This window comes from Homalodisca vitripennis, chromosome 1 (genome assembly GCF_021130785.1).
Source record: "Homalodisca vitripennis isolate AUS2020 chromosome 1, UT_GWSS_2.1, whole genome shotgun sequence".
In the NCBI taxonomy this organism is placed as follows: Eukaryota; Metazoa; Arthropoda; class Insecta; order Hemiptera; family Cicadellidae; genus Homalodisca; species Homalodisca vitripennis.
This window is the reverse complement of record NC_060207.1, coordinates 58,281,492-58,300,830: the sequence shown is the minus strand read 5'-3', so window position 1 is coordinate 58,300,830 and position 19,339 is coordinate 58,281,492. Positions and strand designations below refer to the sequence as shown.

At 31.5% G+C, this 19,339-nt stretch overlaps 1 protein-coding gene across 2 annotated transcripts; it reads right to left on the bottom strand.

Moving 5' to 3' along the window:
* Positions 1 to 6,837: 6,837 nt before the first annotated feature.
* On the bottom strand, positions 6,838 to 17,525 carry LOC124362248 (zinc finger protein 729-like). 2 transcript variants are annotated; one of them, XM_046816594.1, is made up of 3 exons: positions 17,240 to 17,525; positions 15,062 to 15,365; positions 6,838 to 12,630 (listed from the first exon to the last, which is right to left on the bottom strand). In XM_046816594.1, the coding sequence occupies exons 2-3, from the start codon at positions 15,356 to 15,358 to the stop codon at positions 9,625 to 9,627; spliced, it is 3,303 nt and encodes a 1,100-aa protein (XP_046672550.1). In that variant the 5' UTR covers positions 15,359 to 15,365; positions 17,240 to 17,525; the 3' UTR covers positions 6,838 to 9,624. The 2 variants fall into 2 exon arrangements, with proteins under 2 accessions (XP_046672550.1, XP_046672558.1); XM_046816602.1 differs by having other exon boundaries at positions 15,062 to 15,361.
* Between the last annotated feature and the right edge of the window lie 1,814 nt (positions 17,526 to 19,339).

Sequence of the window (19,339 nt, the reverse complement as noted above, 5' to 3'; positions counted from 1 at the left end):
AGAAAGTAGATTCCGAAATCGCTAGTTACGGGACTATCGCAGCCATTTTGATGTCAGGGCGTTTCTCCGTTCGGTGGATATCCAGCCATGCTAGTGAGAGGTTACTGTCTTTCCTTGTTGTTTTACAATAGCGATATAAAATATGTAAAGCAATTAAAAATCCTGTGAGTTGTTGTTAAGTGCGGACGGTACTACGGTTCTTATTGGTCAAAGTACAATAAACCAATTGAGATTTATTGCTTATAAAAACTATGGTGCCTCACTACTCGATCAAATCATACAGGAGATGATACTTGGGTAAAACACGTGAATTGTGAAACCAAATTAGTCTATGGAGTGGAGACACACACACCCAAAAACTAAGGAAATGCATGCAAACATTGTTGGTACAGAAGATTATGGCAACTGTTTTTTGGGACAGGAAAGAAGTTCTTCTTATTGATTTCTTAGAACGTGGCACAAACATAAATTCTACGCGGTATTGTAAAAACATGCGAAGGTAAGAAGAGCAGTACAAAAGAAGCTGAGAAGAAAGTTAAGTTCGAAAATTTTGTTTTTGGACGACAACGCTCAACCATATCCTCTCTGTCAAGACTAAAGATCAGGGCTGACTATGTAGATTTTAGCTCTGAACGATCTCATTGGCCTCAAATTTTGAGCTTCTGAATTAATTTGGATTACCTGAAACTGATTGCGACTATCTTAGTCCTGTATTCATGAATACAATGTTTAGTTCTCAGGATTACCCCTCAACCATTTAGCTTGAAACTATTGTTAATCCTGAACTCGAGTTAATACCGAGCTCGTGAAGTCGGAATTTCTATGGTCAGAATCAAAAACCAGTTTTAGATACTGACCAAAGCATCAGTTAACATCAGACTCATGAATGCAATGTCCAGTTTCAAGAAATAGAGGTGGTGAAGCTCCTCCAAGAAAGTATGGAATACCTACTAAGAGAAAGAGATATCCAGAGACTCATCACCTGAAGTACAGAAGATTGTGTAAATATGAAGCCTCATAACAGTGTTTTATGCATTTTTAAGGTACAGGGGAAAGTTTCCTTTGCATACAAAGTTTGTTTCAGAGAGATCAGGTATTGGAATGCTATTCAATTTGTAATCACTGTATGAACATATCAAACACAGATTGGCGCTTTACTACGACTAAAGAGTACTAAGTTCCTAACTACATCATCCTAAATAAAGAAAACCAGATAGTTTTCAATATCAAAGCAAGAATACAGTTATTACATACAGTAGTTATATACAGTAACTTAAAAACCAATATTAAGTATGGTCATTCATCATATGGATGTACCACAAGAATCGAAAATACTATAAATAATTTTTATTTTGTATATACAGTAGAACCTAGATAGCAAGCATCTCAAGGGACTTTTGGGAAATATTCTTTTTATTCTGGGACTTTTCTTTTTGAAGTTCGTCCTATCAAGGCCGTTTAGTGCAATCGAGGTCACACTATATAGACTTTTGTTTATTATGAGGCATTGCTAGAAAATAACCGGATTAGTATTGGCCTCGCCACAGAACGAACGCAATAAGGCTGAATATCGTACAGCTGTTCAAGGGAATTCCCCTCTTACCCCTCCTCGAGTTTCGTCTCCTCCCAAACGTAGATATATAGTTTGATGTTTACATGTAGACTATAGCTTGGGATAATTGTTTTGCTATTGAGAATTTCTTATATATTGTTGATAATGTGTTTCCACTGCATTGTAAGAACCAGTTTAGATTGTAGAATGATAAAAAGAACAAAAATTTGTTCAATGCAAACTTTTTAACCACGGGAGAGAAATGTAATAGGCATTACTACTTGACAAGGTATACAAAAATCCAGTGTTCATCTTTCATACGAATCTATGAAAAAAGATATAAAGTAACAACAAAGCAAGATAAACTAGATTATAATAGTAATTTAACAATGCAACCAGTAAATCTAAAGTCACTTGGAATTTAATAAACAATCCTGTTCCTGAGCCTCTTGCAAAAAACCAAACTTTAAATTCCGATGACATGCCTGTTACTCTCAACAGTAACAATTTAAATTTGACATAATGTTAAAAGCTGTCAGTAAAGTAAGTTTTAGTAACTGTGCAATGTTGAATTTTCTAAATGCTGTTCCTTCGAGTTAAAATTTAATGTCCCTGAATTGTAGTCTAACTCATTTTTCTGCTGAGGTAGCGTATTCACTTGAATACTGCCATTTGTAACTTTAGTGATACCAATATTTCATATATTGTAATGTCAATTCTAGAATTTTAAAACTAAACACATTTTATACAAACAAAATTGTCAACAAACTTTGACAGCATTGTACATACTCAACAGAAGATCATTGCAATATTCAGTTTTAGATATACCTATTTATTTATATGTCTTTATTTATTTAAATGCATTGAGTCTATCTCTATTTATTTTTTACAATGCATCTGTGCTTAATTTTATTTATCTGTACAATTTTATTTTTTGTTTGACAAAATACAGGTAGTATTCACTGACTTGTACAATATTGTTTTTGGCAATAAATACATCAATTGATTTATAATAATCAAATTAATATTTTTTTGACAAATCTTGCTAAGTAACACTGTGCAAACACAGTTATTTTGTGTCTGTATTAATTGGTTCTTAATGTTATAAAATCAGGTTTTATTGATGATAGATCCTTCAAATAATCTGTATTACACTTTAAAATTCTTGGTGTGGATCATGTTACTGGTATTTATTAATGAAATAAAGATTGTAAAATTGCCTCTTAGGTTGAATTTTTTGAATCTTGTTTTGGGATATATAATGACATTTATTGTTTTCGGCAATTAAGATATTGATTGATGATCTTGACTTGGCTGATTCTGATATTCTAGAGGTGATAACTACACCAGTGGTTTTTTTTTCAGAATAGTTTACCATGAATATATGGTGTGACATATTGAGATAACAAAAGTATTATATGATACATTCCAAGGGTTAGAACCAAGAATCAGTTCTTGTGCCTTTCAGATGAGTGTTTTATTCCCTCTTAAATATAAAAACAGAGTTATAATATAGGGGACAGTTTTTGAGAAATCTAAATCAGTTGAAATTCATATTCAATTCTTCTAAAATGTTTCAATAAATGTAAAGTGCAAGTCAGAAAATACAGAAATAATGCTTCAAACTAGACTACTTAGCTTTCTTAGCTTGTTGAACAAAATAAGTATTTTGATAATGCCTCTCTCTTTACTCCAAATACTTTTAAAGGTCTCAACAGTCCAGGTATGGTTTGGTAAAGAATAACATCTCAATCGATTAATAATGATTATCTTTATTGCATAGACAGTAGAAATACCAAACCTAAATAATACATTCATACAATTTTAGGCTAATATATAAAAATCTATCTGTAGTATTTACATAGAATTTGTTATAATTATAATAATGGAATACACTAAACTAAATAACAGACACTTGGTGAACAATGATAGCTGTGGTAACTCTAATTGTACCCACAAGTTTTATCTTAAAAATGTTTATTTACAATTTACAACAGAGGTTTTTTAGTGATCCTGTAGAATGACATTAACTGTATAGATGCCAAAAAGAAAATTAAACATTCTTAAAACATCTAGAATTTTTAACGCTGTAGTGAAAGTATATTAAATTTGGAATATTGATTTTAGCTCCAGTTCACATTCTTCTTATTGGAGCTAAACTCAACATTCAAATTGAACCAACCTTTCCTACCATAGCTAAGTTATCTTAAATTTTGTTTTAAAACCCATGAAGCAAAGTTTAAACTCAACTCTTATTTTTAGTCTTAAAATAATAGGGAATGTTTGCCTTTAAAGATATTACTCATTGGTTGAGCATTACCAAAGCCTATCACTTGAAGTGCTGGAAAAATGTCATTTCTGTCTGTTTATCTTATCACAATATCTTAAAATATTCCATGGGATTTGGCAGAGTGATAGTGAATATTTTTATATTGGTGTTATAAGTAGTGAAACCTGTTTCGTGACAGATGGTGTGGCGTACTTCTACCTTGTATATTTATAATACAGGATCATAAATACTATAATAATAAAGTAATATCATCATGAAAAAGTTTAAAATGTTTTTCTGAATAAGTAATAAAGAAATCAAAGGAGTTTGGAGTCTTTAGAATGAATCTCTCTAAATTCTACAACCAAAATAAAGATATAAAAGTATTAAAATCTTTATTTTATTAATTAAAATATTTATTTTATTAATTAAAATCTTTATTAATTAAAATTTTTATTTTATTCTTATGGGATTTAACTTTAACCTGGAACTGGCAATCGACATTATGTTGTTCTGACACGCACCCGTTTTGACAGTTCATAAGTCAACATTATCACCACTATTTATATACCATTTCAAACAAAAAAGTTGCTGATTTCACTGGCAAAAGTTGTTTTACTGTTTTAGCAACAGTAACATCATAAACTTGCCAGACCGATTGTCGTTATCCAACCATTTTGAAGCAGGTGTCTTTCTGTGTAGATCTTTAGATTTAGCCACAAGATATTTATTTCACAAGATAGTGTTAATAACTTATAAATGACTATTATGGATCTTTTAAAATCAATACTTAGCGTTTTTGTTAGTAATTTCATGTTTTTATTTGTGATAACTTTAGGTACTCATTTCAATAGTGTCCTAAAACTTTCCTGATTTTTGACATTAGAGAACTTGACCTGACAGACTCAACAACCTGGGCACTGACAGTGGTACCTAGCTTTCACTTTATGCTTTCCGGAACCGAAACCAAGCCAATATTTCAGCACAAGTTCAAAATTAGTATTTATTTACTGTAAAATTAATATAATCAGTAAAATATCTCCATACCAAAATTTACTTTATTAATATTAATTTTTGAAACTGATTGCACCCATAGTAACCAATTTAGGCACATCCCAACACTTTTCAAATATAAAAAAAAACTAAGAAATTGGTTATTAATTTATATATTGTTTTGTTGTGAACTTATTCTCTACATTTTGAAAACATTTAGTGTAAAAATTATATTTTGTATTTTTTTTTTATAATTGTAACAATAGTACAAAATATTGCATTTAATGTATTATTTGTGGTTTTTGCAAAGTATTTAATTTTTCTTCATGAGAACCTGGATACAATTATATATTTTCTGAAATTAGTTAAAATGAAGAAAAGACTAGCTATCTCAGTTTCTAATATTATTATATTATCACATTTTATCAAATGCTGTCCCACCACCTAAATAAAAATAAAAACTCTTGTCATTTTGTAATGATTTATGCATAATGTTTTATACCATGTTTTCTACATTCTCTTTAAAAAATAATGTTTCACATATATGTTTATAGTAAAAATGTATTTTTTTCAAAATGTTTAAAGTATATGTACAAAACATTAAAATATTACCTCCCATGTGAAAAAAATTGACTGCCAGTTCCAGGGGTAAGAATGCTCCCAATGCAGCTGGATTTTAGTTGTCTTATACATGGTATATAAAATTTACTGAATAAATCTCATATAATCGTTCAAAATTGACAAAACAACTAGAGCTGTAGTACAGTGGGATGAGTGGTTAGATCGTTGTAACAATAACTATTTATCTCACAGCTCAAATTCCCTGATTTGATTGTATCGAATACTTTACATAAAGGAATAAAAGCTGTTCTGTTTGGATTCTTACACATTGCTCCATAGTATATATCAAATTTGTTATAAACTAAAAACGTTTTAATTGAATCTCAAACACTCTTTTGATATATAATGGCTAATGAAAGATACATCTACAAAACCACTAAATTTAAGGGCCAGAGAGTCAAAGTCCTCGAGAAAATGTATGTGTTTTTAACTTGCATATGAGTCCATCATTCTACAGTATTCAGTAAAGGATATAAGTAAGCAGCAAATGAAATATTTAAAACCATATGGTAAAACCCGTTGGGCTGTTTCTTAGTGCCCATACTTTTAAGTGGTAGTATAAAGAATATCTAAGCAAAATTAAATTTCTTGATATCATTTAAATATTTTAAGAAACTTTAGGAGTTTCTTACATTAAAAATAAGATTGAGACCATGAAATAGTATTGACATGCCTATAGTCTATACTAATTGAATTGCCCAGTGCAACATTAATGGAATAGTCTAACTAAACACTCAATGTCTAATGGTAGTGGGCATAAGCTGCCATCCTCACAGTAGTCTTCAGTAGGATTGTCCAGAGAAGTATTTTGGAAAATATTCACATAAAATATATTAATAATTTGACAAGTATTATTGTAATAATTGTTTTAACATATTCCTTATTAGTAGACATAAACTACCATGCTAATTTCAATACTTATTTTGTATTAATAACAAAAACAGGATTTTTAAAAGAAATAACACATTAAAAAGATATGATTCCAAGATAACTAGTACATACAATACTAAAAATAACTTGATATATGAATTATAAATAACTTTCAGATTTTTAGTTTTTAATATTTAAGCTGTTTATTATTATGAATCCAAACAACTATTTGCAAACTAAAGTTCCTATAAATTGATCTTTTATCAGATAAAAAAATGTTTCCCGTTAAAACTAAAATTTTGTAATCTACCGAATCATTGTAATTTATTTTCTTTTAAAATATTTGTTAATTATTTTATCTGATTTCTATTTTATGCTCATAGTCTTCATTAACTAAATCGAACCTGTTAAATTAAAAATTATAGTCCTAAGTATCTCCAATTTGCCTTGCATTACAAATTGTTTTCAATAATCAATCATTATCTCAGGGGTTTATGACAGAACAAAATAACCACTGATATTATATTAATGATTTTAGGTTAATGTTTTCAATAACGTCTATGATATAAGAGCTTTAACTTCGCCTGAAACTAGGTTTGAGATAGTTTTAACATTTTTAACTAAAAAGCCACATAGATATAGCAAATGTTTTAGTGTAAGGATATGAAAGCAAAAGGTTCTAACAGTAATTATAAATTAGCTTTGCATTTATTGAGCTTAATATTTGTAAATCTATTGCCCACCACAATTGTGCTTCAGCAAGTTTTACTTCTTCACTTACTGCAAGCTCAACCTTTTCCTCCAGACACTTTTTCACTGACAAACCATTTAACTATAAATTTAGAAAAATATCTTTGCTTACTACTTTTAGATAGACTTCTTAGAAATCTGCCTATTACACATTCATAACAAGATGTTTGAACAATTTTACACTGATTTTTAGCTCCATACCCAAAAACACACAATTTTGGGAAATTACTAAATGGGTTAGAATTAACAAAAGGGTTACTTAAGATCATACTGTCCTACCTAACTTTGCTTAGTATCTGCCTGTATTTTCATTTTAAAACTCTAAAATACTTTAGTAATTTGGTTTGAATATTTATCTCGCTATAACCTAACCTGCTGCTAAAATTTGTAACAAGTATTTTCACTTGTTGAAAATAGTGACTTGTCTTAAAATTTGTATGCCAAATTTCATGAAAACAATAAGAAAAATACACAGAACAAGACCACACAGCAATGTTTTGAACCTATCCCTTTTCATTAGATAATTTTAGTTTTAGAACTATTACACAACTGCATGTAAGTTTACACAGAATTTATAATCATTCCAATAAATTTGCACAAATGCGACCACTTTTGCAGTGCCAGCAGCGCCTACTCTAATACAGGATGTAGAGCTGATACTCTCAACTAGTCAGCAATGTTTTATTTACTTATTCAAACAAGACTGATGATAGACAATATTCCTATTGTTTAACATTTAGCTAGAGCCAGACTAAAAATTAACATGTTTTTATTTTTAAAATCTGAGTAGTGTGTAGATTACGTTTCACTCTGTAGCCGCTAGAGGCGGGACTATTGAGGCCATTTTGATGTCAGGGTGTTTCTCTGTTCAATGAATATCCAGCCGTGCTAGTGAGAGGTTACTGTTGCTCCTTGTTGTTTTAAAATATGTGACAATTGAAAATCCCACGAGTTTTGAAGTGCAGTCAATAATATGGTTTTGTTGGCTGAGCAAAATAAACCAACTGAGATTTATCGTCAACTCTGTGAAGTTTATAAGCACGATGTGATTACTGAAGGTGGAGTGCGTCAGTGTAGCATTGAAATGTTTTCTTGTGTCATATTTTGTTATCTTGATGTGCTACCACTATGGCTCTTTCCCCAATTAGCTGAAAATGAACTTAACAGCAAAATGGTGCTGATACAATGGCGTAATTAAGTACCAAGTAACTCAATTGGCCAATGTGGGCAGTTGAAATGGCTTGTTCTGTATGGCCTTTTCATGTTCCAAATCTAATGCCAAGCGATTTTCAACATTGTATGATTATGTTCCTATGATGCCATCCAACTTGATTAGAGTTGAACATTAGTAAAATAACTCTAGAAACATTTGTCAATGCATTGGAAGAACTCATTTAGCAAATGGATGTATAATGAATGATACTCATGTTAAACAATTGTGGAAACATCAAAAACTGTTGGGGGCTTCTTCTCTTTTAGTTGATATATCTTTAAATTAATAACTGTATCTCAAATGAAATAAACAGTATAACGCCTTAAAACCTTGACATTCATATAAAGAAAAAGAGCAGAAATACAAGGGAACATTATAATTACCATAATTCTTAACTGTAATTCAAGCATGGTATGATTGATTGTATGCTTGTTCAAGGTGAAGGTCAGCAATCTCTAACTAATAGTTCCATTACAAATAAAACAAACTATATCATGGTGAGAATTATTAATTTATCATATTGCAGTCTTGTATTTATGCAGGCATCTCTGGTAATACAAATGAAGAAAAACATCAATTAAGGTTTATGAATTTTGTTTCTTTTGGGTTTGGCATAAAAGTTCATATTCCCTACACTTGATTGAATTGATTATATGCCTTGCCCTAGAGTAGCAACCTACTAGGTTCTGGTTTGCTTCCATATGTCTCTTACTTCAATAACAAGCACCCACTTTCACAACAACAAAGAATAAAAATTGTACTAAAAATATTCATTTGCAATTTAAAAAATACACAACATTAAAAAAGTCATCGTAGGTAGTTTTCATAAATTTCCTACACAATTAAAAGAACCATTTCAGAAAATAAAATGCAATATATAAATACGCTGTACAAATTTATTTTTTAATATTTATTTCTAATGCTGAAAAATAAAATTTCAAACAGAACAAATAATTTGTTTAATTAAATAATAAGATAGTTGCTTTTTAAAATAAAACCTGTAGTTTAGTAATGGCAGTGAAATATGATGTATTTCAATAAAATATACAACAAGAACTTGAGAACATAAAATACAATTTACACATTGTACACCTATATAGTAAAACTAGCAATTATATTTAAACAGGTTGCCTATGTTAAAGAAATTTATGTTCTTAAGTTCTTCATTTCATCTTAATTTTTTTATATGAGTATTGCCTATTGTTCTCTACTTTCAAAGATATTTTAGTTTTTATACAGCTTGGTACAAAATATATTTTTAATTCAACTTATGAAAAGGGAGGCTTAATATTATGAAATTATGTTGCTCATGACATCTGTGTATCAACATTGTGTTTTAACTAAATTTACCTACCATTACGATAAGGCAACAGAGTTATCATCAAAAAGGCACACGTGATTCTTCAAATCAGAAATAGTGTCAAAGCATTCAAGACATTTATCACATTTGGCAACAACTTTACAGCTTTTCTTGTGTTCTATTAGCTTCAACTTGGTTTGAAATCGCTCACTACAGAGTCTGCACCTAAAGAGAAGAGGATCCAAATGCACCCTTCGATGGCGTGCATGAGAATCATAAAAATAGAACCCTTTCCCACAAATGTCACAGAAGTATTTCTTTTCTTGTTCCTCTGAATGTTTTGCCATGTGTTCTCTAAGAGCATGGAAGGATTTAAAACTTTGCTCGCAAACTTCACACTGCATAGAGTTATTGCTTGTGTGATTGTTCTTATGAGTTTTAAGAGCTGATTGTGATTTTAGCACTTTTCCACAAACATTGCATTTATAGATGCTCTTTACTTGCTTTAGATGATGTCTTTCATGAAAAGCCAATTTATTTACTTCTGTAAAAGATTTATCGCAATATTTACAGTTCATAATGGGACGATGAGCAAATCCCACATGGATCTGATATCGCTTTTCTGAATGAAAACTTTTTGGACACTCGCTACAAAAATAGACTGGTCTGGATGTTTTCCTGTGCATTGTGGACTCGTGCTTTACCAAAGTCTTCTTGTTGTTAAAGGTTTTAACACACATACTGCACTTGAAAGGCTTCATTTCGTGTGACATCTGGTAATGAAAACGTAAATGGATATCATCATGGAATTTATCCCCACACTCTACACACTTCTTACTCTGAAATTCTATACTGTGGTTTTCAATATGAGTGATAAATGTTTCAGAGAGGAAAAGGTTTTGGCAGATGTCACAATAATTTTGTTTATGCGACTTGAAATGATTTTGCAAAACATTTTTATCTGTAGAAGAGAAAGTACAGACAGCACAAAAATAACTGAGTTGAAAGGTCTGACAGCCTACCAATGAGTCTTCACTTTCATTTCCTTCTCCAGTTATCGACTGCAACTCTTTGAAAACTTTACTGTAAACATCATTATCATCGTCATTCGTCAAAGTATGTTCACTCATTTGCTTCATAAGTTTCTCAGTCTTTTCACTGAAATGCATCTTTAAGAAGTGGTTTTTCAAATCTTTCCCATGTAAATAAGTTTTGCAACAAGGTTCACAAAGTGCTGGTTTACTTTTAAAATTTGAGTGGATAAGATCAGTATGTAAAGCAAGTTGTTCTTTGTCAACAAACAGTTTGCTGCAATAAATACATATACCTAGATTCCAACAAGTTTTTGCTTTATGTCTGTTCATATGATCTATAAGTGTACTTTGCTTCAGAAACGTAATTCCACATTCTTCACATGTTGGTACTACTTTCTTACGAGATAAATGTGTGCTAGATTGAAATTCTTCTTTTTGTTTTCCTTCATCGCTTATGTCAGTATTCACAGAAGGGTTTTCCTTTTCCAAAGTTTTTTCAGTATAAAAACTTGTAGATGACACCTCACTAATGCTTATTTCCAAAGCATTCATAGAAGATGATATTTTCTTACTATTGCTGGCTTTTACAACTGGGGTTTGCACAATTTTTGATGGATGAGTGTTATTTTTGATATCTCGTCTGGGATCTATCTTTGCCTTATTGTAATGCACTTTTTTCACATGATTTTTGAGCTTAACTTTATCAAAAAATTTAAATTTACAATAAATGCATTTCTTTGCGTTTGATGCAATTTTTGTACACTTAAAAGAATGAATTTTCGATGAAGAAACACGTTTACACAAAATTCCACAAAATTTACATTGTAGGGATAATATCTTTTTATGTATTTTAATGTGTCTTTGAATGAACTGAAGAGACACTTTTCTGATACCACATAAATTACATTTGAATGTTTTTGGGGGTGATTTGTTACTGTCAATACCCAACGTAGGTTTTTTGTCCAAAATATCAGTAGTAGAATCTATTTCAAAACTTGCAATGCTACCTTGTGTTGCAGCAACAATTTTTGGTCCAACACTCCAGTGAGAAGACTGCTTACCATGTGACAGTTTAATGTGATCTTGAACCGATTCAAATGTAGAAAATGTAGCTTTACAAAACATACATGTAGGTTTAGTAACATTATCTTTATCGTCATCTTCAATCTCGTCCACAGACTTTCGCTGGGTTGTCTCAGTATCTGAAACATCAATTTTAGGTTTTTTAATAGGAGATGGAATATCACCATTCTCATCATCTTCTTCCCAATCATCAAGAAAATCTAGATCACTCTTTCTGGTATTAGACTGTATTTTCTTCTTGCTTTGTTTCTTTGGCAGTTTCTTTTTTGGAGGAGGTTTCTTTTCAGCAGATTGTTGCTTTACCGAAGATAATTTCTTTGCCACAGATTGTTTCTTTACTGGGGATTGTTTCTTTTCTGCAGATTGTTTCTTTCCTGAAGGTGGTTTCTTTTCTGAGGATGGTTTCTTAACTGGCGGTGGCTTTTTTTCTGAAGTCAATTTCTTTTTCGAAGATAGGTTTTTATTAACAGGGGATTTTTTAATAGGTATTTCTTCATCTGACTCTAGGGTTTGAATATCCTCATATTCTTCCTCATCACTAACTACAATATTATCATTTCCATGCTCCTTTTTTGCATGCTCTCTTATCTTACTTTCTTCTGGAAATATTTTGTCACAGATACTACACTGATAAACCACCTTAGTCTTCTTTGGTTTTGGAATTTTCTTTTGTTTAGGAGTTTTTTTCTGAGGAGATTTTTTCTGTTTAGCAACAGACCTTGGCGTAGAACCTTTTAATTTTTTACCTTTAATCCTTTTAGAAGATTTTACTTTAGGCAAAATATTTGATTCTACAGATTTAGGAGGTGTTTTGACGGGTGATGTAAGGATTTCATGAATACGCACATGCATGTTGAACTCTTTTTCATACTTGGTCTCAAAGTTGCAAGTCTCACATTTGTGAATAGGTTCAGCTTCTTCTAATTTTGTATCATCATACTGGATCTAAGGAAAAAAATAAAAATAGTTAAATTTAAAAATACCAACATTTCTTATATCAATTATAAATTTTTAATATAAATTACCTTAAAACATATTTAACTTTTTATATATTTACTAACTAATAAATTCCAAAATTTAAAACATTTTAATGTATAATTTTCAATTTTTAACAGAAAAAAAGCATGTCTTATTTATAACATCTTTTTACACATGAAATCCCATAAACTGCCTACAAATGTAAAATTGAAGTAATATATTAAATGATTATAGTTCTTTTTTGTATCTGATAAAGTGTTATAAGCCAATTTTAAATTGGTCAATCGGATTGGCCTCTTTAATAAGAGTGAAAGAATGGCTCCCAACATTAACATTGTTATTTCATTCATCTATAAATTTATGGATGGTTTACAATAAACTGCATATATTAACATGTTGAAATGTTTGAACTCTTAAGACTGATGGACATAAAAGCCTGTGGCCAGTGATATTTATGTTATTATGTGTTATTTACATGGAATGCTTGAGGCCATTATAGGCATCCTTAAATATTTTTCAGTTAACTAACTTTCTATTAATCATAATGTCATATAACCCGGTAAGAATGTTATGAACACTCTAACCTCTATGATCATCAACAAGTTTTTATTCATTACTTGTCAGCTTTTCACAGTGTTGTTGATGTGGTTAAGTCAAAGTATTAGTTAAATTACTGTGTTTTAAACTAATATATTTTACTAAGTGATAAAGTGTGTGTTCCAGCTTATAAATTGGAGTATAATAACTTGCCAATGAATGAAAATACATTGATAAATAACGTTGTTTCTAAAAGTATACAATTTGTTACAACAATGTTGTACAACATGGTTTGTAAAAAATATATCTACAACCAGCGCAATGTTCGCTCATATAGATGATATCGTCTGGGCTCATGATGAGAGAAACAACTCCAAAGGCCTATTTTTTTTATTTGAGCAACGTATTCGATTCCGTCAATCACAATCTCCTACTTGAAAAAATTAGTGGTAATGAGATAAGAGGTTTGGCATTAGATTGGTTAAGTTTAATTAGAAGGGAAGGACGCAATGTGTAAGTAAGTGTATCAGCAGTTGATGAGAGTGGATTTCTGAGGAAATATAATTCACTCGAATTTCCTACATCAAGTGGTGTGCCTCAGTGCTCCATCCTCGGTCCTACCCTTTTCCCGATCTTTATCAACAATCTTCCTGCAGGTACTAAGTCGGCCAGGGCCGTCCTCTATGCCAATGACACATCTCTTTTGCTGTCAGCCATACTGTGGAAACTCTTGAACAATTGACTTTTCTTGAAGCCAACGGTTTAGTGCAATGGTTTGACAGTAATCTGCTCTCAATTAAAATCCAGTTTCTAAACTTTCACATTTCTGAAAAATCTGCTCCTGATTTTAGTTTCTATCTAGATGAAATTCCTATCCACCCGATGTTTAATGGAGATATCTATCATTTAAACTTGGGATCTAAGTTTATGGCAGCTGATGAAGTGAAATTGACTTTAAACAAGGGCCACTGTTAGTTTAGCAGCCACGCTGTACTGAAAACAGTGAGTTAGAACGTTTAAAACGTGACTGAAAGTTCATGGCCATACTTCCACAGAACTGTGAGAGACAGATAAGGTGAAGGGTGTCCAAGGAGGCTTAACACGTTCACTGCGGGTGAGGTCTCAGGACCTCAAGTAGAGGGTCTGGCGCATGCGCATGAGGTCTCGGGACATCATGTGCACATCACTTCTTTCTTTCATTAATGTTTCCTTGCCACTTGCACGGGACGGTTGAGGTTATGTTTGTTTTGTTGTATGGGCTTGGCTAAATTCTCAGCACGTGTAATTTACACTGCCTGTGCTCGGCTAGTCCATGGCGTTTTACTAAAAATAAACGTCACAAATATGGAATCAAGTTGTATACATTATGTGATTCCCATGGATTTATGCTTACATTTTTAATTTACTGTGGAGTTTTAGATGATATGGGAGGAAAAGGGCACACCGCGAAGCTTTCTTACAATATTTCTAAACATAAGAGACAAAATGTGCTTTTCGTCCAACCTACAATCAACAAAATACCATCCCCAGTCTACAAGAAAACATCTAACGTTAAGTTTAAACCAAAAATATATTTTAGCATATTGGGTACGTAGTGGGCTGAAATTCAGCAGTGAACGTGTTAACCTCTGGTGTAGGCCTGAGAAAGATATAGATCTATTGAAAAAAAAAACCCTCTTCTATGAATCAGGAATCCAATAGAATGTGGGATATAGTAAAAAAACTTATATATAGAATTTTACAGGAATTTCTATAATTTTAAATGTATGCACTTATACTCAAAATAAAAATCTATTAAAAATCCAATAATTTTATATATAATTTGTATAATTTGAAACAATTGCCAAGTGTGACAATTTACCTTAACAGTATCTGAAGCCAAGTCATACTTGGAATGCAGGAGGTGTGAGAGCGTACTCTGCACCTCCCCCAGTTGAGCAGTGAGGGAATCCATGAGATTGAGCATGTTCATACATGTAGAGCAAATGGCGTCCTGTTCACCCACAAACACTACGTACTCGTCTCCTACCAGTTGCTTGATGAGGTCCACCACAGGGACATTGCGCTTCTTAGTAGCAGTCTCTTGAAGCTTATACATCCATTTCTCAGAATGTATCGTCTTGTCACAGACAAAACACACATTTCCTGTATGCTCCATATTCTATCTGAAAGGAAGTTGATAATTAAGTTACACCAGGTTAGGTGGGTTATAGTCTGTTCAAATTATGTAAGTAGTCATGCAGCGATTCCTCAAAAGAGCTCCTCACTAATCCTAATATACTCTGTAAATAACAGGTAGCCTACAATATATTTTATGTTATTTAAAGCTACAACTGGTCCTAACCTAGTTACTATATTCAATTTATCTTAATTTTTGGCTTGTAGGTAATATATATATATATATATATATATATATATATATATATACACATTTTTTGTCACAATGTTAGTTGCCAAAGTCCCCCCAAACGGTTTAACCAATATGGTGAAATGTTATATATGCACTTGGTAGGTTTGAGAATAGGTTGTTATATATTTTTCATATCCCTAAGTGATAAGGGTGGTCCACCAATTAAATTTTGAAGATAAAAGTTTTTAAAGTGCCTGAACATTGTAAACTGCAATTACGAGACAGTTACATGGAATAAATAGCCAAACACTATTTGAAGGCGCTAAGTTATGATATAAATTTGCCTTTAAAATAAATTTCTGATTGAACTTAAAGCTTGAATGATATACCACTTTAAAATAAAGTATATGTACTTGTAGCATACATCTTTTTATAATTTTGTTGTGGTCCGCAGGACACCTCAGCCTACAAAAAATTTTAAACCATCCCTAATTCAATTTATAAATATGAGCAGTAATGACCATCATTATAAATTTCTTTATTTATTAAATGTTACTTGAATTATTGTGTGTTTGTAAAATTAACTTGATTTTTTCATCATACCTTACATATTAGAACTGTCGCAATCAGATGATTTTATTTTTGTTACAATAACTTAAAATTGTATCTACAAATCCTAATCCTAATAATTTATTAATGTGAAAGTGCTGTCAGAAAGAGCAATTTTAGTGGCTCATATAAATTTATAGCTTCACTATAAAACAATCTTAAAAGTCTATAACGTAATTCAGTTCGATATTATTGATCCAAATTAATTCAAACAAAGTTGAATCATGTAAATGGTATTTGAGTAATGGCTGCTTGAGAATGGAAATACTGTTGTTTGTCAATAACCTATTAAAAAAAAAACGTGTTGAGGTATTACATTCCTGTTACCGTGGTAACATGTTAGTATACAAAGATTTAACAAAGTCACTACAATGTAACATAGACTGATAAAATTATAAACGGGTTAATTCAAATTTTCACTACAAGACACAATTATTAGTTACTACAAAATCCTTATCTACTATATGTTATTAGGCTAAACATAAGTACGTATTGTAAATATAAAATCTTAAAGATAACCTTTAAGTTACAAGCACTCGTGTGTTATATTGAGGATACTTTACTCATGAATATCGATGACTCAATATTACCGATCATTTGAGTGTTGGGACATGAATTATACTACAGCCGTTCATTATTTGCATAGAGGTTAAACACCAGTTTTCAGCCACACCTGATAAATAATATGAATTTTTCAACTTTGCAATGTAATGGGTTAGCCATAGCACCAGCCAAGCTTAAAACGGGAAAATATCAGTGGTCCTACACAATTGGCTCATTGAGCAGAGAGACAGTACATAATAATCCTGGATCTGACAGAGCTGCCATTGCCACCTGTACACCCCAAAATTAAAAAAGTAATCAAAGTTAAAAATTAGCTCTAGGAGATCACTAATTAATTTTAATTTCTAGTCTAGATAGGCTAGTCAATTTTGTAAGGCCTGTTCCAGGTCTAGGCTTATTTGGGTTTAAAATAACCTTAAAATTATGATCAATACTAAACAGTTTAATTGGCCAATTAGAATCTTTCCTATCTAAATTTTAATACTACATTTTAAATATAACTTGGGCTTAACTTACCGAAGCGTATTGATGATCTAAAAACTGTCTAGAATGTTACAGATGTATTTGGACTGGCAGTCTAAAATAAAACACAACATTCTACATAATAATGTAATAAAAATCACAATAAAAATAATAAAAATAAATATACTTTCCACTTTTATAACTCATTCTTCAGTTTCTCAATATAAACAGGTTGAATACACACAATCTTTGACTTTCACAAATGAATATTCAAGCAATGGCAGCAGCGCTAACCAAACACCAAGGCAGGCGGTAAAGCTTAGAAGAATTGTGAAGAGTACGTGATATGCAAATGAGAAATCTTCATCAACCAAAACTGATACCAAAGAGTAAAATCAATTTTATACTTTGAGGAAAGTATTATGGAACACAAATTGTTATTAGACAATAAAACACTAGTGAAACAAACTGGAACAATATTTGTCATCATGCTCAACTCTCCCCTTAAATAATAAATTTCGCTGTTTTTAACTCAAGTGGTTCAATAACATTCTTAAAATATTTGTTTACCAAAAACAACGCCTTGACTTCATAAAGAAATTGGCTAAACTAATACATGCAGTGTGTTTATAGAATACTTTTGTACTTTGTACTTCAACTGGTGCGTTATGGCATTTATGTTCCAAGAGATATAAAAGTTCCCTAATAATATGTGCTACCATATGAAAGAGTAGCTCAAAACGTTTTAATCAGCTAATAGTTTAAACGCCTCATAGTAAAAAGCAATCTATTGAAATTTCATTGGAATCGCAATTTACGCTTGTGCTAAAGCACAGATGAAGTGGTTCAGTGAAGCAAATTCTGATGTTGCTATCCAGTAGAGACTTCAAACGAGGTATAATGAAAAATTCTCCTTCAATACCTTCAATTAGGGCTTGGAATGAAAACTCCTTGAACACTGACAGTTTTCACCACCTCAAAAAGCGTAACGCTCGTCTCCATATCTGAGATAAAAGTGTGTAGAGTGTTCATTTATGAACTAGCAAAAGTTGCATGAGATGTACAGCACGTAAACATGAAATACTCATCTGTAAACAAAGTTCACAAATCCCTAAAATTGTATGCATACAAACTAAAAATATTAAAAAAGATTCTCCCCAAAACTGAATTTTCGAAAAGGAATTTATTGTAGTCATGCGATATGACATTAACCATAACGATAATTATGCTAAAAAAATATGTTTACCTTGTGAGGCAACTTTTTATTTTCAGCTAAAAAACAAAATGTTCAAATATGGGGCAGTAAGAACCCACATTGTTGTGAATAGCACGATAGTGAAAATGAAATATTTGTTATGACATGTCTTATGGCAGAATTATTGGCCCTGTTGCTTTCAGGTGAACACAATAAATAGATACATTTATATTTTTGATAATTTTAATCTTCCCCAACAAATATACTTGCAGCCAAATGTAATTTTTCAACAAGATGACGAGTCCCACCTCCATTGGCGTGCCAACAAGGTACACTGAGAGAAAGAATCAGAGGGGTATTTGCTGAAATCGATGATCAAATGTTACTTCGTTTTTCAATTGAACGTAAATGTAGAATTAATTATTTTCATGCAAATAATAGGATATGTGGAAATTAGCTAAACCTTTTGTCATAAAACTTGTGAAATTTGGCTACATTTTAGTTGTAATTTTATAACTGTAAGTTGAAAAATATAAGTTTTATGTTTGAAGTTGTAAATATATTTTATTAACACCCTGTATTTTTATTATCTAGCATCATATTATTTAAACTCAAGTTGCTCATCACTGTTATTGAATCTGCGGCTCACTACTGGATTGGCAAAGAAGTTATCTAAGCGATCGACAACGGGCGTTAGGTTAGCTGAAGCTAACGGCTACTTCCCAGATCAACTGAAAGTCTTGAAAACCATTCCTATATGTATAAGTTCAATCCCGAATCATTATTTTTTATTAATTACTTTTATTAATAAAAGGAGAAGCCGATCTCATTTTATGCCTTATTCTGCCCGTCCTCATGGGCCACTGGTCTGTGCGAGGATCTTATCAAACAGAATAAGGGGGAGAGTTGATACAGTACAAGGTCGATGGCACTGATAAAAAGTGCAACGGTCACAGACA